General features: G+C 42.5%; 2 protein-coding genes across 2 annotated transcripts in view; one reads left to right on the top strand and one right to left on the bottom strand.

Annotated features, from left to right (window-relative positions):
• Positions 1–3: 3 nt before the first annotated feature.
• On the bottom strand, positions 4–11,382 carry txnb (thioredoxin b). Its single transcript, XM_064940354.1, has 5 exons — positions 11,275–11,382; positions 6,998–7,102; positions 1,546–1,611; positions 580–645; positions 4–416 (listed from the first exon to the last, which is right to left on the bottom strand). The coding sequence occupies exons 1-5, from the start codon at positions 11,296–11,298 to the stop codon at positions 351–353; spliced, it is 327 nt and encodes a 108-aa protein (XP_064796426.1). The 5' UTR covers positions 11,299–11,382; the 3' UTR covers positions 4–350.
• Positions 11,383–11,982: 600 nt separating this feature from the next.
• Positions 11,983–26,943, top strand: part of haus3 (HAUS augmin-like complex, subunit 3) — a 41,151-nt gene continuing 26,190 nt past the window's right edge. Inside the window, exons 1-2 of the mRNA XM_064940349.1 lie at positions 11,983–12,161; positions 26,208–26,334. The gene's annotated coding sequence lies outside the window, so the exon portion shown is untranslated. The remainder of the gene's footprint in view (positions 12,162–26,207; positions 26,335–26,943) is intronic.

Below are 26,943 nucleotides of genomic sequence, written 5' to 3'. Positions count from 1 at the left end.
AAATTTCAGAATGAATCTTAATTTATTGAACGCACCCACACAACAGAATATAAACAATACAACAAAGCTCTAAGATTTAAAAAGAGATTTATAATATGGTCCTTTTAAAGAGAAACTCCTGAGACGAACAGCATAATACTCATCCACTGGAGGATTTAAAGGTATGATTTGGTCTGAACATTTAGAAGAGAAAATAATATACTTAAGATGTACTTTTTTTTTTTACTGAATGTTAGATTGTACATATGGTGGAATCTTTCCGTTGAGAGAGAGTTGGAATATGTTTTATAGACATGGTTGGTGGTTGTTTTTCTACAACATCAGTGTGTGTGTGTGTGGCAGCATTAGCCTCATGACCTCAGGGCTTTGACCTTCTCCTCCAGCGTGGCTTGGTTGGCCCCAGAAAAATCATCCACCTGGGAACGACACCAGGAGAACTTACAATCACTTTCAATGTACTGTAGCAACGGTTCAAAGACATGGGCTAGTATAGTAGTATAAACACTATTAGGCCTGTACTAAATCTAACAGTCTTAGTATAAAAAAACAATAAGCATAAAGATTAATGTAAAGACCCACCTTTCCCCCATTCTTGTAGAAATGGAATGTTGGCATGCATTTGATTTCACAGTGTTGGGCCACATCCTACAGTAACAGAGAGAGTGAATGGTGATTTAAACAGACCCTTGTTTTTAAAACCCTTATCCATGGGGATAAGGAGCTATGATAAGGTAGTAGTCCAAAAATAGTCAGTCTATAAAAAACATCCGATGTTGAGTAACACCCAGTAAGGAAGGTCTTAGTTAGGACAACCCTGTCCAGCTTAACTGACTGTGCAGAATGCCTCAAGCCTTCTGTAATCAAACAAACGAGTAGGTCTTGGAAAACCCCACTATTACACAAAGTGACTCCTTGTAACCACAGCAACCACAGTTTACTGCAAAACAAAGAACCTTTCACTTGAAAACTGAGACAGGAAAGCAGGGTCATTAGTAGAGCTGTCCAACTAGTGGAGTACGAGTTGGAGTCATGCACCACTAGTTAGACAGCTACTAATGACCCTGTTTTACAAAATCTTGGTCGACTCAAAATCTTGGATATTTCTGAAGCGCACTCTACACTGAGCCTAGTCTTTGCCATGTTATAGCCCTATTTGGACGGGTATTAGAGACAATGGTTATGTGCGTTATTCCAGAAGACGATTCACACATGATTAGTCCCCACTCCCCAAACTGTAATTCTGAATTTTATTAACTTTTTTTATTTTTATTGACGGAAACCTGGAGGTTTTTATTGTAGGCGTGAACATATCTAAAAACAAAAAGCCATGTCTAGACGATAATAGGCTACACTGATAACTCGTGCTTGGCTGACAAATGTATAGGTGTCCCCACAATATTAAAATAGTAGAGAGAAAAAGTGATCGTTATTATTTTAGCGATCCATGGTAGAGGTCCTTCCTAAAAAATCTTTAAAAGGCTCCCAGTTACATTTAAGCATCCATATCCCTAATCTGTATTCAGATGACACTGCTGTGTGACTCACCGCTGCGTCGTCAACGTCCACCTTGAGGAAAACCACGTTACTGTTCTCTGGTTTTTCCGACAGCCCCTGTACAGAAGTAAAGAGCAGAGGTTAAAAGGTCATGGGTCAGCAAAACATCAATGGAAAAACAAGCCTAATACTGTCCTGTCTCGTCTCAACCAGTTGACTTGGGCATAACAGCTCGTGTCCGTAGTATAACATAACATACAATTGATAGATAGAGGACGCACACCATTGTTTTGTGGCGGACTTGATTTACACTACCACCATGTAATAGAAGTTTCAGAGGTGACAATGCATCTTTTGAGTCAGTGTAACATGAGTTGCAGGCAGCAGTATCACATCTACAGCTGTGGTAGTGGTGAGAACATGCTTTACTTTGCCCCAAGCCATAATGCACCAAGTCGTGTTCAAATGGACTGAAACTACTGGAGTTGCCCAATAGAAAAGTCATTTTTGTTTTCTGTTTCATTTCAAAATATTTTGCTACGCCTTACTGAACATCCTCAGTGGGCTTTTGATTCACCATTGCTCATTAGCATTCTGGTTAGAGACCATATTATGGGTCTTTCACATGTTAAGCGCAAAGCGCTGAGTCCTGGAGGAGGCTCTCCCGATGGTCACCAAGACAACACACGACTCAGTCAGAGACAGGGTCAGTGTTCCAAATGCCACCCCATTCCCTATATAGGGCAATACATTGACCAGAGCCCATATGGACCATGGTCAAAAGTAGTGCACTATGTAGGGAATAGGGTGGCACTTGGGATGCAAGCCAGGGTTCTCTCATTATATCTCTGGCTCAGTCCAACCGCTTCAGACAACTCCCACTTGGCATGAGGCCCCTCGCTGGAGGACGTCAGACAGCAACAACTAGCAGAGGCGGTTGTTACATGTCATTTCTGCAAGCCATGACACCCACCATTGCCGATTTTCCAGAAATAATTTCTGTAGTTAGAAACCGATAAGATTAGCGTTCCTACAACATTTTGTAACCAAATTGTGCTATTGTGTGTTGTTGCGTTATTTGTTACTTATTTTGTTCATAATGTTTCTGACAGTCTCCTACGACCAAAAGAAGTTAGATATGACAGCACTTACTCACAAAATACGAACACAAATATCCTACCAACAAGATATTACAATTTTTAATGTCTTATGTTTCATCGAGTCGTGGCCGAATGACGACATGAATAACATACAGCTGGTGGGTTATACACTGTATCGGCAGCATAGAACAGCAGCCTCTAGTCAGACAAGAGGTGGCGGTCAATGTATATTTGTAAACAGCTGGTGCATGAGATCTAAGGAAGTCTCAAGGTTTCGCTCATCTGAGGTAGAGTATCTCATGATAAGCTGTAGACCACACGATCTACCTAGAGAGTATCTATATTCTTTGTAACTGTCCATTTACCAACACAAAGGCCGCACTCATGGAGCTGTATACGGCAATAAGCAAACAGGAAAATGCTCATCCAGGAGGCGGAGCTCCTAGTGGCCAGGGACTTTAATGCAGGGAAACTTAAATCCGTTTTTATAAATGTCTACCAGCATGTTAAAATGTGCAACCAGAGAAACAAAATAACTCTAGACCACCTTTACTCCACACAGATGCGTACAAAGCGTTCCCTCACCCTTCATTTGGCAAATCTGACCATAATTCAATCCTCCTAATTCCTGCATCCAAGCAAAAACTAAAGCAAGAGGCACCAGTGACTCAGTCAATAAAGAAGTGGTCGGATGACGCAGATGCTAAGCTCCAGGATTGTTTTGCACAGACTGGAATAGGTTCCGTTATTCTTCAAATGGCATTGAGGAGTACACCACATCAGTCACTGGCTTCATCAATAAGTGCATCGATGACGTTGTCCCCACAGTGACCGTGTGCACATACCCCAACCAGAAGCCATGGATTACAGGCAATATCCTCACTGAGTTGAAGTGTAGAGCTGCCGCTTTAAAAGGAGCGGGACTCTAACCCGGAAGCTTAAGAAATCCTGCAATGCCCTCCAACGAACCAGCAAACAGGCAAAGCATCAACAGGACTAAGAATTAATTATACTACACCATCTCCAATGCTCGTCGGATGTGGCACGGCTTGCAAACTATTACAGACTACAAAAAGGAAGCACAGCTGCAAGTTGTCCAATGACACGAGCCTACAAGACAAGCTAAATCACTTCTAAGCTCACGTCGAAGCAAGCAACACTGAAGCATGCAACTGGCAAGTGTCTTCACTGACATTTGTCAACCTGTCCCTGACCGAGTCTAATACCAACACATTTCAAGCAGACCACCATAGTCCCTGTGCCCAAGAACACTAAAAGTAACCTGCCTAAATGACTACCAACTAGTAGCACTCCCGTCTGTAGCCATGAGGTGCTTTGAAAGGCTGGTCAAGGCTCACAAAACCATTATCCCTAAAATACTAGACCCACTCCAATTTGCATACCGCCCCAACAGATGATGCAAACTCAATCGCACTCCACACTGCCCTTTCACACCTGGACAAAAGGAACACCTGTGAGAATTCTACCAATTGACTACAGCTCAGCATTCAACACCATAGTGCCCTCAAAGCTCATCACTAAGCTAAGGACCCTGGGACTAAACACCTCCCTCTGCAACTGGATCCTGGACTTCCTGACGGGCCACCCCCAGGTGGTATGGGTAGGTAACAGCACATCCGTCATGCTGATCCTCAACACAGGGCCCCTCAGGGGTGCGTGGTCAGTTCCCTCCTGTTCACTCACGACTGCACGGGCAGACACGACTCCAACACCATCATTAAGTTTGCATACGACACAACAATGGTAGGCCTGATCACCGACAACAACGAGACAGCCTATAGGGGAGGTCAGAGACCTGGCCGTGTGGTGCCAGGATAACAACCTCTGTCAATGTGATCAAGACAAAGGTAATGATTGTGGACTACAGGAAAAGGAGTACCGAGCACGCCCCCATTCTCATTGACAGGGTTTTAGTGGAGCAGGTTGTGAGCGTCAAGTTCCTTGGTTTCCACGTCACCAACAAACTATCATGGTTCAAACACCTCAAGACAGTTGTGAAGAGGGTATGACAAAGCCTATTCCCCCCCGGGAGACTGAAAAGATTTTGCATGGGTCCTCAGATCCTCAAAAAGTTATACAGCTACACCACTGGTTGCGTCACTGCCTGGTATGGCAACTGCTTGGCCTCCGACCACAAGGCACTACACATAGGGTAGTGCATACGGCCCAGTACATCACTGGGGCCAAGCTTCCTGCAATCCAGTACCTCTATACCAGGCAGTGTAAGAGGAAGGCCCTAAAAATGGTCAAAGACTCCAGCCACCCTAGTCATAGACTGTTCTCTCTGCTACCGCACGGCAAGCGGCACCGAAGCACCAAGTCCAAAAGGCTTCTCAACAGCTTCTACCCCCATGCCATAAGACTCCCGAACAGCTAACCAAACGGCTACCCAGACTATTTGCATTGCCGCCGCCGCCCCCCCTCCCCCCTTTTACACTGCTGCTACCCTTTGTCTCCTCCCTTTTTCCACCCCAATTTCATGGTAGCCAAGTCATCGTTAGTCTTGTCCCATCGCTTGTCCCGTAAGGTTGAGAGTCATGCGTCCTCCGAAACACAACCCAATCAAGCCGCACTGCTTCTTGACACAACGCCCACTTAACCAGGGAAGCCAGCCGCACCAATGTGTTGGAAGAAACCCCGTACACCTGGCGACCACATCGCGCACCAGCACAGGAGGTGCTAGTGCGCGATGGGACATTGACATCCCTCCTGGCCAAAACCCTCCCCAAACATGGACAACGCTGGGCCAATTGTGCCGCCCCATGGGTCTCCCGGTCGCGGCCGGCTGTGACAGAGCCTGGACTCGAGCCCAGAATCTCTAGTGCCCTTAGACCACTGTGCCAATCGGGAGGCCCATACTATTTACGTGACAAATAAAATGTGAAATATAATTTGATGTGATAAGTTTAGTTAATTGATTACACCCAAATTGGCCATTTTAATGTTTAAGATTCAAAGAATGGCATGGGGAGGGGGGTCCTTGGGTGGCTTTTTAACCATTTATTTGGATTCCTCATGTCTAACTCATTAATAGAAAAAAGTTTGGGCCAAATCAGATCTTAGGTATACATTTATTGAAGATTATATGAATCCTATCAATTAAAAAAAATTGCCAATTTGGGTGCAAGCAATTACATTAATTTCTGAGATAAAATAATATTTCAACAAAATAATGTTGCAGGAATGCTAATAAAACTGAGCTTTTTGAAGTTGACTGACCCTAGGGACACATCATGGACCCATAGACATACACTACATGACCAAGAATATGTGGACACCTGCTCGTCAAACACCTCATTCCAAAATCATGAGCATTCATACGGAGTTGGTCCCCCCTTTGCTGCTATAATAGCCTATACTCTTCTGGGAAGGTTTTCCACTAGATGTTAGAACATTGTTGTGGGGACTTGCTGCCATTCAGCCACAAGAGCATTAGTGAGGTTGGGCGATTAGGCCTGGCTCGCAGTTGGCATTCCAATTCATCCCAAAAGGGGTTGAGGTCAAGGCTCTGTGCAGGCCAGTCAAAGTCTTCCACACCGATCAACAAACCATTTCTATATGGACCTCACTTGTGTCACGCTGAAACAAAAAAACCGCCTTCCCAAACTGTTGCCACAAAGTTGTAGACACAGAATCACCCAGAATGTCATTGTATGATTAGCGTGAAAATGTCCCTTCACTGGAACTAAGGGGCCTGGCTCGAACCATGAGAGAGCCGCAAACCATTATTTCTCCAATGGCAGCGAGCGTTACACCCCTCCAGCCAATACTTGGTATTGTGCATGGTGATCTTAGGCTTGTGACAGGCTGCTCAGGCCATGTAAATCCATTTCACGAATCTCCCAAAATATTACTGTGCCGACGTTGTGTTTTTTCCAGAGGAAGTTTGGAACTCGGTAGGGAGTGTTGCAACCAAGGACAAACGACTGGTACGCTCTACAGCAGTCAGGGGTCCCTTTCTGTGAGCTTGTGAGGCCTACCATTGTTGCTCCTAGAATTTTCCACTTCACAATAACCACACAGTTGAACGGGGCAGCTCTAGCAGGGCAGAAATTTGACTGACTTGTTGGACGGTGACGCATTGACATTCAATGTGGCAAAGTCAATGAGCTATTCAGTACGGGCCATTCTACTGCCGATGTTTGTCTATGGAGATTGCATGGCTGTGTGCTTGATTCTAAACACCTGTCAGCAACAGGTGTGGCTGAAATGTCCAAAACCATTAATTTGAAGGGGTGTCCACATACTTTTGTATATCTAGTGTATATTCTGCATCTGAAATGGTACCCTATCCCCTATATAGTGGACTCTTCAAAAGTAGTGTACTAGGGAGTAGGTCGCCAATTCAGGGGCAGACATCTCTAGGCTGGTAGACCACTCACTTTGAAGAAGGGAGCAATGTTCTTGCAAGGGCCGCACCAGGTGGCTGTGAAGTCCACTACCACCAGCTTGTCTCCTGCTTCTGTCAGGGCACGGAGAAAGGCCTCCTACAGAACAATAGAGTATACAAATAGGTTATTGGCAAACAATGGAGAATACTTTATTGGTTGACAGGAACATGATAAGACCTTGCTTAGTGACAGGACAATAAGAAACATCTTAAACCAACAGTCAAAAATAAAGTAAAAAGCACACATCTCTATAGACAAAGCAAATGTCTATGCATCTTATAAGACCACACAAGAGCATGATTTAGTCAATGTCTTCAGAGGATTCATTCATCCCATGTCAAGATTACCACAACAGACACCAGTAATCGACTGCCTATGCTCTCTGTTATCATACACTTGCAATTGACCATCGATGCTCCTCAGGCTCGATTGAGCAGATCACAAGTCCTCTCCAAAGGGAGTCTTAACTACTAAAAGCCCACACTAATTTATATGTCAACTCGTTTGAGGCTGGACCGGGAGTCTTGATTGATAGCTTATTTTAACACCACCATCCATACTGCCTGGGTGAGATGACATCTTCTCAACAATGAAGTCAAAGACTAGCCTCTACCAAGACAAAAGAAGTACTCAAGGAGCCTACCGTTACTCCTTTAGGTCCAAGGACCTAATTGAATATATTCAGAGGTAGACTGGCTCTGGCAAGCCAAAAACTCCATCTAAGTGTGATTTGATTCTAAATTGCGATACGGTTCTAGAAACACGAAAGGGATTTATTTTCCTATCACATCATAATGATGTCATTAATGCAAAACAACAAACACGGTTTTTACCGTCTTCATCACTTTTTCAGCCGAGAGTATTTCAGTGACACATTGTCATCCTTCTTCCGTTACATACAGGTGTTCAGAGCATGCTAGATAGCTAATTAACACAGATGGTCCCTCGGTATTCCAGAAACCCTATAAAGAAAAGGTGTGCAGCAATGTAATTTTTTTTGAAAATTATTGCTCGCTGATATGAGAAGGTCTTTATTCTTCCAACATTGTACCGCAAGCAACGCATGTTGATGTTCAGACTTAATTAACAAAATACATCTTAGTCCAATGACTTGTGTAATGTAATGGAACTGAGATTCATGATCAAGGGCTAGCTTCTGCTCAGTCCCCAACACCCAGATGTTCCGGTTATCAGGGAAAATTTAGAGCCTGTGACGTAGCTTCCACTTTTGGCATTAACAAAGCAACATTTTTGGTTCCACTTTTGGCATTAACAAAGCGACACGTCATCTCAACTACTCTTCCACATTTCCTGGATTGGTTTGACAGTGCAGAAGAGAAAATTGACAGTTTCTCCCTCCCCCCCCACACATGCTCAAGTACACAGTACAAATATGATCAAAAAATGAAATTTGATATGACTTTCCTAGTGAACAAAATTGTATAAATAAGTATATGTATAAATAAGGCTAGAAATTACATAAAAACATACCTTTTTCGGGACCCTGTCTTTCAAAGATAATTTGTAAAAATCCAAATAACTTCAGATCTTCATTGTAAAGGGTTTAAACTGTTTCCCATGCTTGTTCAATGAACCACAAACAATTAAATCAACATGCACCTGTGGAACGGTCATTAAGACACTAACAACTTAGACGGTAGGCAATTAAGGTTACAGTTATGAAAACTTAGGACACTAAAGAGGCCTTTCTACTGAATCTGAAAAACACCCGGGCTCCCTACTCATCTGCGTGAACATGAGTTAGGCATGCTGCAAGGAGGTATGAGGACTGGAGACAGTGCTACAGGGAGACAGGATGGACAGCTGATCATCCACAGTGGCAGACCACGTGTAACACCTGCACAGGATCGCTACATCTGAACATTACACTACGGGACAGGTACAGGATGGCAACAACTGCCCGAGTTACACCAGAAATGCACAATCCCTCCATCAGTGCTTAGACTGTCCGCAATAGGCTGAGAGAGGCTGGACTGAGGGCTTGTAGGCCTGTCGTAAGGCAGGTCTGGCAAAAAGTGCTCTTCACTGACGAGTAGCGGTTTTGTCTCACCAGTGATGGTCGGATTTGTGTTTGTTGTCGAAGGAATGAGCATTACACCAAAGCCTGTACTCCGGAGCAGGATCAATTTGGAGGTGGAGGATCCGTCATTGTCTGGGGCGGTGTGTCACAGCATCAGACTGAGCATGTCGTCATTGCAGGTAATCGAAACACTGTGCATTACAGGAAAGATATCCTCCTCCCTCATGTGGTACTCTTCCTGAAGGCTCATCCTAACATGAACCTCTGGCATGACAATGCCATACTGCTCGTTCACTACGTGATTTCCTGCAAGACAGGAATGTCAGTGTTCCGCCATGGCCAGAGAAGAACCCGGATCTCAATTCCATTGAGCACGTCTGGGACCTGTTGGATCGGAGGGTGAGGGCTAGGGCCATTCCCCCAGAAATGTCAGAGAATTTGCAGGTGCCTTGGTGGAAGAGTGGGGTAACATCTCACAGCAAGAACTGTCAAATCTGGTGCAGTCCATGAGGAAGAGATGCACTGCAGTACTTAAAGCAGCTGGTGGCCACACCAGATACTGACTGTTACTTTTGATTTTGACCCCCCTTTGTTCAGGGGCACAATATTCAATTTCTGTGGAACTTTTTCAGTTTTTCAAATCTTATGTTCATACAAATGTTTACACATGTTAAGTTTGCTAAAAATAAACAGTTGACAGTGAGGATGTTTCTTTTTTTGCGGAGTTTAGTATAATCAAATTATGAAATGATTAACTAAGATTTCACCTTAACTGTAAAATACAAATGTATAGTTAAAGAAAATGTGCTTATTTTCTACAGGTCTCTTGAGCAAAATGTCTGCCCCAATCGCTGTGAACATCTCCCAGATCTTGGCTTCCTGAACTCATTAGAAACTCACCTTTCATCTCACAATTATCTTGTCAGTCTATGACAAACAGAAAGTGTTGTTTTAAACACCAAATTATTTTAGATGAATGGCTATAAAATTGATCTCTAAAATGTGCTGCGATGTGGGGTTCAGACAGGAGTTGATGGGGTGTCAGAAGAGGGAATGAAATGGTAGGAGGGAAATCCCAGCTTCAAGTAGTTTCAGATTTCACATCTACATAACACAGGCTTAGAAAAAAAACTGGTCTGTGGGAACCAGAGCCATCACTCAACACAAGCCATTTCGATCGACGGTGCTCACAGATCAATTCATAAGCAAAAACGTCAGTCGGAACCAGTACCAGAACTCCTAAACATGAGGTCCCCTGTTTTGGGGATCTTAAAAGCTAAGAGGTGAAATGCACTATGCAGAAATAACTGTTTTTCTAATTGAGTGGAGCTTGAAGGGTGGGACTAAAAACTATAAGATAACTAATGTATAATATACTGTGGCCATAAAATGTATGCATGTTCAGAACCTCTGAACCAGCACAGTTAAAAATATTTGGCAAATATAAATCAAGACTATGGTTTTCAGAGATAGATGGCAGAGCTGCTAAAGGATGGGACTAAAAAACAAAAGGTAACTATTGTAAAATACACTGCGTCTAAAATGTGTATAAACTGGAAGTAGAAGCCCATATGCTGTGGTCCATTAGTTTACTCCAATTATGGAAAAGCTGGTAGGGTTAAGTGAAAATCCATTTATTTCAAAATGTGATTGGAAAGGCAGACTACATTGACGGAAACGACCATCTGCAATATTAAAGATGAGCTAACCCCTATTTTTTTTAAATTAGTTTGCCTAGTTTCAGTTTGTGACAAAACAAGCTAACAATGTTGAGAATCATTGTACCATCTACAGTGAAATATATTTTCTAAAACCAAAAATATTATATTTGTACCTGTTTGAAGCTGGTGTAGGCTACAAAACGGGAAGCATAGAACACATTCAAGGGATCTAAAGTTTAGACTTGCTTTCAATGACCGGGAGTTATAAATCTGTCATTTCTATGTGAATTTGGTCGTTTCGCCCAAACAAAAACATTTGATCTAGTCATGTTGATATTTAGCCCGCAAACTATCGAGATGAACACGTTTCCTTGGCCCTTAGGTAGCTAGCTAGTGTTATGGGTGTAAAATGGCATCAACGTGCCATTTTACACCCATAACAAATTACATTCAAACAGCCAGTTAGCGGTAAACTAGGAATTAACATTTGATGACAGGCGCGGCGACGGGAACACTAATCTAAATGCTCTAAACGTTTCAAAACGACCAAACTGAATAAGTCTTACCTTATCGTCAATGACAATAATCATGTTGACAGTACGCAAAGTTACAGCACACTCCTGTAGAAGCAAGCAATTTCGTGGGTGAAGTGTGATAAACCCTGACGGTCTGGGCTTATAAACGCCGCTCATAAGCCCTGCCCTTCGAGGCCAAAGCATGAGCAAACTTTTTGATCGGGATGATACATAGAAATATTGTAGCATCTGCTACATGCAATGTATAGGACACATTCTCGGAAATTGTCGTTATTGAAATGTTTTGTGTAATTTTCATATGTTATGTGTGGTCTGCAAATAAAGTATGCTAATGACTTGGGTCATGTAGATTTGGTAGTTTATAGTATTTCCTAACATTAATCAAAAGTGATCATACTTGGTTTGAAACAGTATAGTATAAATATTTAATCTCATCTGCCCACGGGAGATTAATGAATACTGCATGTTGAGTAGATAGGCAAAATGTACAGTAGTTTATTTTACAAGTCATCGTGACTTGACAAATTCCTGGTTTACTACGGTCATGGGATTGGTTGAGAGACCCGGTGATTCAGAAGCGTCCAATAGCGTTGGAGCTGGGAAGTGCATGCGCAGACTCTGGATTTATGCAGCGTTCATGTGCTAATCGGAAGCAGAAAATCAGAAATGTCCGACTTTTCTAACTGGTAGTTATACACGTGCCGCGTTGAGCCAGTCAGCATGTTTGACATTTCCGAGTTGCCTACCTCAGACTAGTATGTGAACGCGGCATTAGGAGTTGCTTGTCAAGTGTGAAAGTAAACAGAGAGGAAGAGGCGATAAGTGTACAGGATGGCATGAGACGAAGGAACGTGAAGTATCGGTGGAGAAAGTTGTGTGTGTGTGTGTAAATTGTGGTTGGAGATCGGAGGTGTCAGGTGAGAGAAAAGGCACGTTGCTAGGGTAACAGTAGTACAGAAAATGTCGTATGCTGAAGCAGTGATGAGAGTGGTAGAGGAAGATGGGTACAGGGTGAGGGATCCTGAGAGGATTCCTGTGAGTACGCAGGGACCAATAGAGAGGGATGGGAATAATGTGCTTCAGTAAGGTGGGTTTCTTAGCATTCATAGCCATTGTTGTTAACTGTACTGCAGAAATGACATGTCAATCACAGAAAATAGGTTGTGGTGGCTGCTGCAGAGAAGTGCTTGGGATTGACAGGTTTTACTGTAGAAGATTTCCAGGGGGTGTTGTGTGGTAGTGTTCTGTCCTCCCAGAGTAGGAGTAGGATTAGATAGGGTTAAATAGTGGAATGGGCTGGTGTTTGTTTTTTGTTGTTGTGAGGGATAATTGTTGGCAGCAGGGTAATTTTTATTTTTCACAATTTTGTATTACTGGAAGTTAATGTACTTGGGCCGTGACACTCAAGTACAGTAGTAGAAGAAGAGTCGACTCGACTCCGAAAACCTGCTGAAATGGCTGCAAATACACAACCTTGTCCTACTAGTAGTTGGTGGGCCAATGCCGAATATAGTGAAGTTGATCTATCCCTAGCGAGGGAGGAGGAGCAGATTTCTTTTGTATTTGAGAGTAAGACATTGTTATGATGACAACAATTTGTTGGAACCTACAATTCCAGGACATTTTCTCAGAAAAAGGTATATTTAAACACTGTCTTCTCAGGCAAATTTGCCGAAATTTTAAACTTGGAACCAATCAGAACTCCTGTATATACCCCTCGTGATGTATGCAGCCAATGGCCTGCTTATATCTACAATGTAAATGCAGCCTCTATTGAAAACGCAAGCTACTGTCTGATGAAGATGAACATATAGCTAGCTAGCTCCCAAAGACTGAAATAAGATTAACAGGTGTCACGACTTGGAGTCAAATTTGATGACTTGAGACTCGCCCAGAAGAGCCTCCAGGTTTCCTTCATGATGTTCAAGTTTGAATGAGGAAAATAAATGATTTCAGGGCCAGTTTGGAAAAACTAATCCCTTCCGAATCATCCACTGGAAATATTGTGCCAAGAACCCGAAGGTCATTCTGACAGAGCTCCAGAGTTCCTCTGTGGAGATGGGAGAACCTTCTAGAAGGACAACAATCTCTGCAGCACTCCACCCATCATGCCTTTATGGTAGAATACCCAGACGGAAGACACTTCTCAGTAAAAGGCACATGAAGATTTTGAACTTTTTGGCCTGAATGCCAAGCGTCACGTCTGGAGGAAACCTGGCACCATCCCGAAGGTGAAGCATGGTGGCGGCAGCATCATGCTCTGGGGATGTTTTTCAGTGGCATGGACTGGGAGACTAGTCAGGATCGAGGCAAAGATAAACGGAGCAAAGTGCAGAGAGATCCTTGATGAAAACCTGCTCCAGGGCGCTCCGGACCTCAGACTGGGACGAAGGTTAACCTTCCAACAGGACAAAGACCCTAAGCACTTCTAAAACTCGAACATCTCTGGAGATAACTGAAAATAGAGGTGCAACGACGCTCCCCGTCCAACTTGACAGAGCTTGAGAGGATCTGCAGAGAACAATGGGAGAAACTCCCAAAATATAGGTTTGCCAAACTTCATACCCAAGACGACTTGAGACTGTAATCGCTGCCAAAGGTGCTTCAAAGTACTGAGAAAAGGGTCGGAATACTTACATAACTGTGATATCATTTTTTCTTTATACATTTGCAAAAAAAATCTAAAAACGTGTTTTTGTCATTATGGGGTATTGTGTGTAGATTAATAAAAAATATAATACATTTTAGAATAAGGCTGTGGAATGTGGAATAATTCATGGGGTCTGAATACTTTACGAATGCACTGTATGTCTAAAGACAGCTGTAACATCGCACTACCTTCAATACATATGGGGTGAAGATATATTCTGATGAATTATTTACAATATTTGTGAGGAAGAAAAAGCCTACAGATAGATCATGCTTTCCATCCAATCCTGCAACCTCCGCTGCATACAGGTAGGCCATAGGATCCTGCTTGCTCTTGACTCCAGAGAAGTAACGATGTGACATGATATCCCTAGTTGTTAATTACTGCTAACATAAATGACTGACTTTAAAATGCATGTGTAAAACGCGGTTTATTTCTGTGTCTTACGTTTTGAAAATGCATCACTGTATATGGCTGTAATGACAGGTTACATTTGCGCGGGGATCGCAAGCTTTGAACCAGGGGTCGCAAGCTTTGAACCACTCTTTGTTGGGGGTCAAGGGTCAAAAAGTTTGAAAACTGGCGCAATGTGCGACTGACGTGTTTTCCATTTGCTCCCGCATTATTCTTAAAGTTTGTGAATTTTACAGCAAAACCATATTTATTTTCAAATATTAGCTTGGCGATCCTTTTCTGCAATACCCAAGATTACTTTTCTTTCAAATGTCTGCATGTCAACGAAACATAAGGCCAAAAACACGACTTTGAGAAAACCCGGCCTACCAGACACATTTTTATCACCGCCCTCTCCTGAGTCAGAGGGCCTAGAGACTCGCATTTTACCCAGGGGTGCGGCTTTGCCCGGTGGCGCTGAAATTAAAAATCTCGAGGCCATCAAGCTACCACGCTCTGAGATAGTTGAAAGGAAAACGGATGTAGTTGCTACGATTGAGGTCCGAATACAAGATGTTTCTGATACTTTTAAAAGCAGATTTAACTATCCTGCGAAACGAGACGGTGCCAGCTGTCACTCAAACAACAGAGTTGCACACCATGACGATTGCAGCACTGGAGACCTCTGCAACCAATGTCTCCAACCTGACTACCTCCTTGGAGGCTGACGTGAAACGCCTGGCTGCAGATCTGAAAAAGTTACAGGAGAGCTGTGTGAACTTTGAGGGATTTTCTCTCTGCAATAACTTGAGACTGGTATCGGTCCTAGAGTCAACGGAAATGCCTTGCAACACAGATTTCATCTCCAGGCTGCTGAAGGATGTTCTTGCCATGGATGAGAAACCCCTGATTGATCGTTCCCACCGGTCACTGCGCCCAAAGCTCCGGGACAGTGATAGGCCCCGTGACATCATTTTTCGAGTGCCCTTTTTCCATGAGAAGATGGATATTCTCAGACGAGCCCGCAAGACCACTGAGCTATCAAATCAAACTTTATTTGTCACATGCGCCGAATACAACCAGTGTAGACCTTACTGTGAAATGCTTACTTACAAGCCCTTAAACAACAGTGCCGTTCAAGAAGAGTTAAGCAAATATTTACCAAATTAACTAAAGTTAAAAATAATAAAAAGCAACACGATAGCTTAACAATAACGAGGTTATATACAGGGGGTACCGGTACCAAGTCAGTGTGCGAGGCTACAGGTTAGTTGAGGTCATTTGTACATGCAGGTTAGGGGTAAAGTGACTATGCATAGATAACAAACAGCGAGTAGCAGCAGTGTTCAAAACAAATGGTGGGAGGGGGGTCAATGTAATAGTCCGGCGGCCATTTGATTAATTGTTCAGCAGTCTTATGGCTTGGAAGTGGAAGCTGTTAAGGAGTCTTTTATTCCTAGACTTGGCGCTCCGGTACCGCTTGCCGTGCAGTAGCAGAGAAAAAAGTCTATTACTTGGGTGGCTGGAGTCTCTGACAATTTTAATGGGCTTTCCTCTATCACCACCTATTATATAGGTCCTGGATGGCAGGATGCTTGGCCCCAGTGATGTACTGGGCCATACGCACACTACTCTCTGTAGCGCCTTACGGTCAGATGCCGAGCAGTTGTCATACCAGGCGGTGATGCAACCGGTCAGGATGCTGTTGATAGTGCAGCTGTATAACATTTTGAGGATCTGGGCATCCATGCCAAATCTTTTCAGTCTCCTGAGGGGGAAAAGGTTTTGTCGTGCCCTCTTCACAACTGCCTTGGTGTGTTTGGAACATGATAGTTTGTTGGTGATGTGGATACCAATGAACTTGAAACTCTCAACCTGCTCCACTTCAGCCCCATTGGTGTTAATGGGGGCCTGTTCGGCCCATCTTTTCCTGTAGTCCACGATCAGCTCCTTTGTCTTTGCGAGCATGAAAGGCATTGAGCTCTTCTGGTTGGTTTGCGTCACTGGGTAGCTCACGTCTGGGTTTCCTTCTGTAGTCCGTAATAGTTTTCAAGCCCTACCACATCCGACGAGCGCCAGAGCCGGTGTAGTAGGATTCCATCTTAATCCTGTATTGACTCTTTGCTTGTTTGATGGTTCGTCTTGAGGGCCTAGCGGGATTTCTTAGAAGCGTCCAGATTAGTGTCCTGCTCCTTAATACCGGCAGCTCTAGCCTTTAGCTCAATGCGGATATTGCCTGTAATCTATGGCTTCTGGTTGGGATATGTACGTACGGTCACTGTGGGGACGACGTTATCGAGGCACTTATTGATGAAGCCGATGACTGAGGTGGTATACTCCTCAGTGCCATTGGATGAATCCCGGAACATATTCCAGTCTGTGCTTGCAAAACAGTCCTGTAGCGTAGCATTTGCGTCATCTGACCACTTCCGTATTGAGCGAGTCACAGGTACTTCCTGCTTTAGTTTTTGCTTGTAAGCAGGAATCAGAAGGATAGAATTATGGTCAGATTTTCCAAATGGAGGGCGGGGGAAAGCTTTGTATGCATCTCTGTGTGTGGAGTAAAGGTGGTCTAGAGTTTTTTTTTCTGGTTGCACGTGACATGTTGGTAAAAATTTGGGCAAACGGATTTAAGTTTGCCTGCATTAAAGTCGCCGGCCACTAGGAGCGCCGCTTTTGAGTGAGCATTTTCTTGTTTGCTTATGGCCATGGAGTTGATTGAGTGCGGTCTTAGTGCCAGTGGTGGGAAATAGATTGCTACAAATAATACAGATGAGAACTCTCTTGGTAGATAGTAGAGGTCGACCGATTATGACTTTTGACCGCCGATACCGATACCGATTATTGGAGGACCAAATAAAGCCGATACCGATTAAGCGGACGATTTTTAAAATTCATTTGTAATAATGACAATTACAACAATACTGAATGAACACTTATTTTTACTTAATATAATACATCAATAAAATCAATTAAGCCTCAAATAAATAATGAAACATGTTCAATTTGGTTTAAATAATGCAAAAACAAAGTGTTGGAGAAGAAAGTAAAAGTGCAATATGTGCCATGTAAGAAAGCTAACGTTTAAGTTCCTTGCTCAGAACATGAGAACATATGAAAGCTGGTGTTTCCTTTTAACATGAGTAGTCAATATTCCCAGGTAAGAAGTTGTATGTTGTAGTTATTGTAGGAATTATAGGACTATTTCTCTCTATACCATTTGTATTTCATTAACCTTTGACTATTGGATGTTCTTATAGGCACTTTATTATTGCAGGTGTAGCAGTATAGCTTCCGTCCCTCTCTTCGCTCCTCCCTGGGCTCGAACCAGGAACACAATGACAACAGCCACCCTCGAAGCAGCGTTACCCATGCAGAGCAAGGGGAACAACCACTCCAAGTCTCAGAGTGAGTGACGTTTGAAACGCTATTAGCGCGCACCCCGCTAACTAGATAGCCATTTCACATCGGTTACACCAGCCTCATCTCGGGAGTTGATAGGCTTGAAGTCATAAACAGCGCAATGCTTGATGCACAACGAAGAGCTGCTGGCAAAACGCACGAAAGTGCTGTTTGAATGAATGCTTACGAGCCTGCTGCTGCCTCCCACCGCTCAGTCAGACTGCTCTATCAAATCATAGACTTAATTATAACATAATAACACACAGAAATACAATCCTTAGGTCATTAATATGCTCGTATCAGGAAACTATCATCTCGAAAACAAAACATTTATTCTTTCAGTGAAGTTCGGAACTGTTCCGTATTTTACCTAAGGGGTGGCATCCATTAGTGTAAATATTCCTGTTACATTGCACAACCTTCAATGTTATGTCATAATTATGTAAAATTCTGGAAAATTAGGTGGCACAAACTGTTGCATATACACTGACTCTGTGTGCAATGAACGCAAGAGAAGTGACACAATTTCACCTGGTTTATATTGCCTGCTAACCTGGATTTCTTTTAGCTAAATATGCAGGTTTAAAAATATATACTTCTGTGTATTGAGTTTAAGAAAAGCATTGATGTTCATGGTTAGGTACACATTGGAGCAACGATACGCACCGCATCGATTATATGCAACGCAGGACACGCTCGATAAACTAGTAATATCATCAACCATGTGTAGTTAACTAGTGATTATGATTGATTGATTGTTTTTTATAAGATAAGTTTAATGCTAGCTAGCAACCTACCTTTGCTTACTGTATTCGCGTAACAGGCAGGCTCCTCGTGGAGTGCAATGAGAGGCAGGTGGTTAGAGCGTTGGACTAGTTAACTGTAAGGTTGCAAGATTGATTCCCCTGAGCTGACAAGGTGAAAATCTGTCGTTCTGTCCCTGAACGTTCTGTCGTTCTGTCCCTGAACGAGCCATTTAACCCACCTATAGGCCGTCATTGAAAATAAGAATGTGTTCTTAGCTGACTTGCTTAGTTAAATAAAAATTAAATAAATGTGTAAAAAAATAAAATAATAATAAATACATCGGTGTCCAAAAATACCTATTTCAGATTGTTATGAAAACTTGAAATCGGCCCTAATTAAATCTGTCAACCTCTAGTAGATAGTGTGGTCTACCGCTTATCATGAGGTACTCGACCTCAAACAAGCAATACCTCGAGACTTCTTTAATATTAGACATCGTGCACCATCTGTTATTGACAAAAAGACACACCCCCAAGTCTTACCAGACTTAGCATCTCTGTTCTGCCAGTGCATGGAAAATCCCACCAGCTCTATATTATCCGTGTCGTCGTTCAGCCACGACTCAGTGAAACATAAGATATTACAGTTCTTAATGCCCAGTTGGTAGGATAATCGTAATCGTAGGTCATAAATGAGATTTTCCAATGACTGCATGTTAGCAAGTAGAACGGATGGCAGTGGGATGGCAGTGGGAGTTTACTCGCTAGCCTACGGATTCTCAGAAGGCAGCCCGATCTGCGTCCTCTTGTCCTTTGTCTTTTCTTCACGTGAATGAAGGGGATTTGGGCCTGTTTCCGGGAGAGCAGTATATCCTTCTCGTTGGACTCGTTAAAGGAAAAAGTTTCTTCCAGTTCGTGGTGAGTAATCACAGTTCTGATGTCCAGAAGTTATTTTTGGTCATAAGAGACAGCAACATTATCTTACCTCATTTCATGTGTAACTCTGTGTTGTTGTGTGTGTCGAACTGCTTTGCTTTATCTTGGCCAGGTCGCAGTTGTAAATGAGAACTTGTTCTCAACTAGCCTACCTGGTTTAATAAAGGTGAAATAAATAAATAAAAATAAAAACATTATATGCAAAATAAGTTTAAAAAATAAGTTAAAACAATGCAAAAAAACTAACAAAATAGCACAATTGGTCAGGAGTATGTAAACCGTCAGCCATCCTCTTTGGCGCCATCTTAATATGCCAAGGACAGAGTTTCTCTATCTACCAGGACTACTCCCCCACTGTGTCCAGGCAGCGCGCAGCTTTCAGGCAGACCACGGGACCATCCATTTTTCATGATGGAAAAGACTACACCTTTGATTCTCCGGAGGAGACTATGGCTCACATTCAACTACACACCAAGAAGTCTTGAACTTGCTCATAGATCAGCAACTGTTGCTTGCTAACTGTGGATAGTAAGTAAGGAGTACCCGACCTGTGGTATAACTATATTTAGTTATAACTAAAATTCCTGTAAAGTTCGGGAGTTGGCGAACCCAGGTGAGCTACTACTCAGGCTCATTTGATGTGATCGAATGTTTTGATCATCTAGTGTGCTTGCCTTAAAAGCATTCTGTAACGCTTGTCGTTGTAAGGAAGAGTGGACCAAAGCGCAGCGTGGAAAGTGTTCATGATCTTTATTGTCTAGAATCACTAAAACAAAACAAAAATAACGACTACGAAAGCGAACAGTTTCGTCAGGGACAGATACTAAACGGAAAACAAAACCCAAACGGAAAATGACAACTTATATATGATCCCCAATCAGAGACAACGATAGACAGCTGCCTCTGATTGGGAACCACACTAGGCAAAAACAACAAAGAAATAGAAAACATTGATTCTCCTACCCGAGTCACACCCTGACCTAACCAAACATAGAGAATAAATTATGATCTCTAAGGTCAGGGCATGACACATTGTCATTTTTATTTCATTTAATTAAGGTTTTACGTAATTCCTTTGTTTCTATGCTGTCTCAATGACCTATTCAGTATGTTTACATATTATCTCATTGACTTTTGGTTATTTGTTTACCACATCCGTTTGTCTCAACCCAGTAAACAGTAAATGTTCTGAGGCTACATGTTTTTGGGGGTCTTTACTTCAATGTTGAAGGCTTTGAACATAATTTATACCCAGCAAACGTTCAATGTTGCACAGACGTAGTTTTGTGGTCTTGGCTGTACATTGTCACATCGTCCAACTAGATTTTTTTTTCCTACAATTTGCTTACATCAAATGAGAGGTTTTTGGCTGAGAGCTTGTCGTGGCAGAATCAGAATCCTTTAGGTAACATTTATAAATAAGATGTTTTATTAATTTTTATAAGTATGCTTATGTGGAAAAGGTTACTTGGGCCCAGAGAGGTGAGAGGTCGGGTTAGTCTTATCTGTGAATGTGTCTAACTATTCCTAAACCATGTGAAGGGATGGTGTGATTAATGGGGAACCAGTTAGGTTGGCTCCACAATGTCTGTGTGCCAGTCACGTCTCTCTGTAAGCTTGTCCAGGAGGGGGTGTATCTGATATACAGTGGGGCAAAAAAGTATTTAGTCAGCCACCAATTGTGCAAGTTCTCCCACTTAAAAAGATGAGAGGCCTGCAATTTTCATCATAGGTACACTTCAACTATGACAGATAAAATGAGAGAAAAAAAATCCAGAAAATCACATTATAGGATTTTTAATGAATTTATTTGCAAATTATGGTGGAAAATAAGTATTTGGTCACCTACAGACAAGCAAGATTTCTGGCTCTCACAGACCTGTAACTTCTTTAAGAGGCTCCTCTGTCCTCCACTCATTACCTGTATTAATGGCACCTGTTTGAACTTGTTATCAGTATAAAAGACACCTGTCCACAACCTCAAACAGTCACACTCCAAACTCCACTATGGCCAAGACCAAAGAGCTGTCAAAGGACACCAGAAACAAAATTGTAGACATGCACCGGGCTGGGAAGACTGAATCTGCAATAGGTAAGCAGCTTGGTTTGAAGAAATCAACTGTGGGAGCAATTATTAGGAAATGGAAGACATACAAGACCACTGATAATCTCCCTCGATCTGGGGCTCCACGCAAGATCTCACCCCAAGGGGTCAAAATGATCACAAGAACGGTGAGCAAAAATCCCAGAACCACACGGGGGAACTAGTGAATGACCTGCAGAGAGCTGGGACCAAAGTAACAAAGCCTACCATCAGTAACACACTACGCCGCCAGGGACTCAAATCCTGCAGTGCCAGACGTGTCCCCCTGCTTAAGCAAGTACATGTCCAGGCTCGTCTGAAGTTTGCTAGAGAGCATTTGGATGATCCAGAAGAAGATTGGGAGAATGTCATATGGTCAGATGTAACCAAAATATAACCTTTTGTTAACCTAACTCGTCGTGTTTGGAGGAGAAAGAATGCTGAGTTGCATCCAAAGAATACCATACCTACTGTGAGGCATAGGGGTGGAAACATCATGCTTTGGGGCTGTTTTTCTGCAAAGGGACCAGGACGACTGATCCATGTAAAGGAAAGAATGAATGGGGCCATGTATCGTGAGATTTTGAGTGAAAACCTCCTTCCATCAGCAAGGGCATTGAAGATGAAACGTGGCTGGGTCTTTCAGCATGACAATGATCCCAAACACACCGCCCAGGCAACGAAGGAGTGGCTTCGTCAGAAGCATTTCAAGGTCCTGGAGTGGCCTAGCCAGTCTCCAGATCTCAACCCCATAGAAAATCTGTGGAGGGAGTTGAAAGTCCGTGTTGCCCAGCAACAGCCCCAAAACATCACTGCTCTAGAGAAGATCTGCATGGAGGAATGGGCCAAAATACCAGCAACAGTGTGTGAAAACCTTGTGAAGACTTACAGAAAACGTTTGACCTTTGTCATTGCCAACAAAGGGTATATAACAAAGTATTGAGATAAACTTTTGTCATTGACCAAATACTTATTTTCCACCATAATTTGCAAATAAATTCATTAAAAATCCTACAATGTGATTTTTTGGATTTTTTTTCTTCTCATTTTGTCTGTCATAGTTGAAGTGTACCTATGATGAAAATTAAAGGCCTCTCTCATATTTTTAAGTAGGAGAACGTGTACAATTGGTGGCTGACTAAATACTTTTTTGCCCCACTGTATGCCATTGGGTGAGGTAATGTCTGGGTCCTAAGTGGTACCAAGAACGAGATAAGAGCTTCGGTTTAGGAGACCAAACTGAACGATAATTTATAGCTAATGCTATAAATTATGGGATACTCTTTTTTCTGGTAAAAGGTTCTTTGTATAATGTTCCTAAGATCTGTTATTCATCATGTGAGTTTTGATGGGTGTGTCTTGGCTATAATGATACTAAGGACTGTTTTGTAAGCACTCTCAGAGAATTAATTTATAGACACTGAATTGATCTGAGAGTCACAGGGCTATGGTGAAGCTCATATAATTAAAAATGAACTTTATGATAACTCTGACTTGTGTGTGGTTTGCTCTCTCGTGATTTGGTAATACAGGAAATTTCCACGACAAGCCTTAGTACATTTTATTTATTTTCTCTCTCAATACCTGTTATAAGACTGGGAATATCATTTTATAAATCTGGTGCTTTTCAAATTTTGTTTGCACATGGGATTCACTTTTTTTTTTATTCCGTTTATTTTGCTGCTTGATTCACTAACGCAGAAAGCTACTTCAAATGGCGGGACTGTGGGTTTGGGTTTAACACCGCACTCTCACACACATACTGTGTGAAGAAAACATGTTTGTGCCTCGTTTGGGGAGGTATTGTCTGGGTTGGGGGGAGGAAAGAGTTTGAATTGTTCAGTTCTAATGTTGTCATTCTGTCTTCTTTTTAGTTTTTTTCCTGTACTTTTTCCAAGTATCTTACACCGTACATTATTACTCAGACAGGTTATTCTAGGGTTTTTGGCTATTCATTGTTTTTCCACTCTATGCTCTAATGACAGGGTTGTATAACGGGAGTGCTCGGGGTGTCCGAAATAATACCATCAAGTACATTTCATGGAACATCAAATGGGCTAACAAGAGGGTGCTGACACATTTTAAAGGGTTTGAACGCAAATTTAGCAAGAGGCTGTCTTGAAGACTGGTGAGCACTTTAAGATTAGCAGGGACTGGGTTGGTCAACTGTGTCACTCAGACTTTCATAGTAAATCAAAGGGTGCTGCCATTTTGGTTGATAAATCTACTCCCTTTGTAGCTTCTGAGGTTATTGCTGATAATAAGGGACAGTGCGTCATAGTAACTGTTAAACTTTTCTATCCCTCTTGTTTTGGCTAGTGTTTATGCCCATAATTGGGATGACACAAGTTTCACTTTTACCTTTTTATCTGCTATACCCAATGTAGATTCCCATTTGTTGATTTTAGGGGGGATTTCAACTGTACAATATCCCCAGTTCTTGACAAGTCCACACAAAGAACTACAGGCCCATCTAAATGTGCCCTACTTATTCAATATTTTCTTCAGAAATATGCTATGTGTGAGGCCTGCTGTTTCCTTGACAGTATTCATTTTTTTCTCTCATGTTCATCATAACATACTCCTGCATTGATTACTTCTTTGTGGACAAAAACGCCTGCCTAACCTTCGGCAGTGTACTTATGAGAGTATTGTTATTTCTGACCATTCACCGTTAATGCTTGAACTCGAGTTTTCCCAGCGACCTCCTATGTGTTATCAATGGCGTCTTAACCCCATTTTACTCTCAGATAAGGAGTTTGTCAATTTCATTTCTTCTGAAATCACCTTATTCCTAGAAATGAATTCAACCGCAGGGATGTCCTGCTCTTCCATATTGGAGTCCTTCAAAGCATACCTACGTTGCCAAATTATTTCTTATACAACCAATAAAAACAAAGCTCGCTCTGAGCGGCTTCGAGACCTGAGCGAAGCCATAGCTACATTGGATGAGAAGTATGCCACAAATCCGTTCCTCTGATCAATATAAAGAACGCCAGCTACTCCGATCTGAATTTGACAAGCTCTCTACCAGACAAGCTGAACAATTACTCTTATGAGGTCGATACAGAGTGTATGAGCAAGGCGACAATGCCAGTAAACTACTTGCACGTCAGATCTGTAAATTGGGGGACCCGGATGTGGTGGTTGCGCTTGATGCCTAAAAAGCTTTTGACGGCGTTGAGTGGGACTACCTAACAGCTGCTCTTCATAGATTTGGCTTTGGTCCCAAATTCATTGCTTGGATAAAGATAATTTATTTCTCTCCCATAGCTTCAGTACGGACTAATAACTTGTCTTCTGACAATGTTCCCTTGCACTGTGGATCCAGACAGGGTTGTTTTTTTGTTGTAATCGAGCCCTTCGCCGTCATACTGCACACGTATGATGCTATTCAAGATATACTCAGGAAAGGCTTAGATCAGAAAGTCTCGCTATATGCTGACGACCTCCTTTTGTTTATCTCCAACCCTGATGCCTCATTACTACGTGCCTTATCTATTCTTAAACAGTTGATTTCCTGTACAGCTTTTGGATCGGGTTCAGCGCAAACTGAACATTGTAGGGAGAGAGGATTGACATCAATTAATTTGCAGCTCCAATTTTTTTTTGAATATGTTGATCAAGAATATGAACATTTTACTTTGCAGGCTCACCAGCAATGGGGAATAAAGCAACAATGCTAGCATAGGACTGCTGGTCTTTTGGCAAGTCAAAATTGCTTGAAACATTTAGACCGATTTATGAAACTTGCATTTGGAATTTGTTAAAATTAATTACATAACCAAAATGTGTGAAATGGTCTATCTGGTAGCCTCAATAAATAGACAAAGATCTGTAGTTTAACAAGTCATTGCCTGTATAGATTTTTTATACTTGACTTAACTTGTGGCCTGGCTTAACTTGCTCTTAGAATGCAAGATTTGGACGTGACTGGAGACTCGACCCATTCTACTTGGGACTCGACTTGAGACTTAGAACTTGCTTGTGACTCAAATAATAGTGACTCGAAAACCGATATGGGACAGAGTGCACTTAAAATACGCTGCATGCAATACGAATTGCCTTGATCGTAATGAAGAGGTACTCCGTTAGCCATTTAGCCAATTTATTGAAAGTGAGGGCAATGTAAGTTTTACTAGCATAGCCAGCTGTGTAAATGTCAAGTTGCGTTTTATTAGCTAGCTAGCTCTGTCAGCAAATAAAAAAAATGTAATCATGTTTTGGCATGGTGGCGCTACAAAGTATTAACTTAAGGGGGCTGAATAATTTTGCACGCCCAATTTTTCAGTTTTTGATTTGTTAAAAAAGTTTTAAATATCCAATAAATGTCGTTCCACTTCATGATTGTGTCCCACTTGTTGTTGACTCTTCACAAAAAATACAGTTTTATATCTTTATGGTTGAAGCCTGAAATGTGGCAAAAGGTCGCAAAGTTCAAGGGGGCCGAATACTTTCGCAAGGCACTGTATGTGGTCAACTCCAGATAAACGGTTGCTGGCCCACTGCTGTATTTCAGAGCCCCTTGTAGCTAGCAGTTGTCGCATTCTGACCAGTAGTTGTTTGGACTCCTGGATGGTGGGAAGGCTTTGTAGACTTATCTACATATGAGTGCAGTACTGAGTTGTTCTCTCAGTTGTACAGCACGTTTCTGCAATGCATATGTGGCACAACATGGACTGCAGGTGGCGCCAAAGGGTAAGACTTGCCACTCATATACATCTGGGGTTTTTCCTTTCACTCCCCTCCACAGGAATCTCAGGAGAGAGCGGTTTTTGGGAGGCCGTCGTACCTGGTGAAACATGGACTCGATGTCAGCACTGATGGCGATGCTGTTCTGGCGGAATCGGAGGAGCACATTGAGCAAGGATGGTCCCAAGGTGGGTCCAGGGAGATGTTCATTCTGGGATTCTCCTTGGTACAGGAAGGAGTAATTGAACATCATGATGATGCGGGATTTACCAGAATGCTTTGTTGGGGTCCATCTACTTGATCTGTGTTGAGATGGCATTGTAGCCAGCATTGACCAACTTCATTACCTTTTGGTAGTAGATGGTAGCCAACTCAGGTTTGTGCTCTAATTGCCTCTCTGTATGTCGGAGGATAGGTATGACTGCTACCTTGGGAGCATGGATTTGGGGTGCCATATTAGTGTGAAGGAGGTGTGTTGAGTAGTGGTCAATCCCATTAATGGAGTCTAAGGACATGGCTTCTGTGTCTTGCTTGGATCAAGTGGTTAGCTTCTCATCCTGGAAAGGGAGCACATCAACTTGCCATAGTTTCTCTATGTTGTAGAGTAAGTTAGATTTAGGAGCAAGGGATGTTGTGAGCAGGCACTGCTGCAGAGTGGACTGGTCTAGGAGATGGGTATGGCCTTGGAGTGTCCATCCAAGTCTAGTCTTTAAGTCTGCTGGTGCTCCTGGTGGACCTAGGTGAACATGCTCAATTGGAGTGATGAGATGGGGGGGGTTATCAGATCCAATGAGGAG

This window comes from Oncorhynchus masou, chromosome 27 (genome assembly GCF_036934945.1).
Source record: "Oncorhynchus masou masou isolate Uvic2021 chromosome 27, UVic_Omas_1.1, whole genome shotgun sequence".
Lineage (NCBI taxonomy): Eukaryota > Metazoa > Chordata > Actinopteri > Salmoniformes > Salmonidae > Oncorhynchus > Oncorhynchus masou.
Note: the sequence above shows the minus strand (reverse complement) of the source record. Positions and strands in the feature narration are given on the sequence as shown.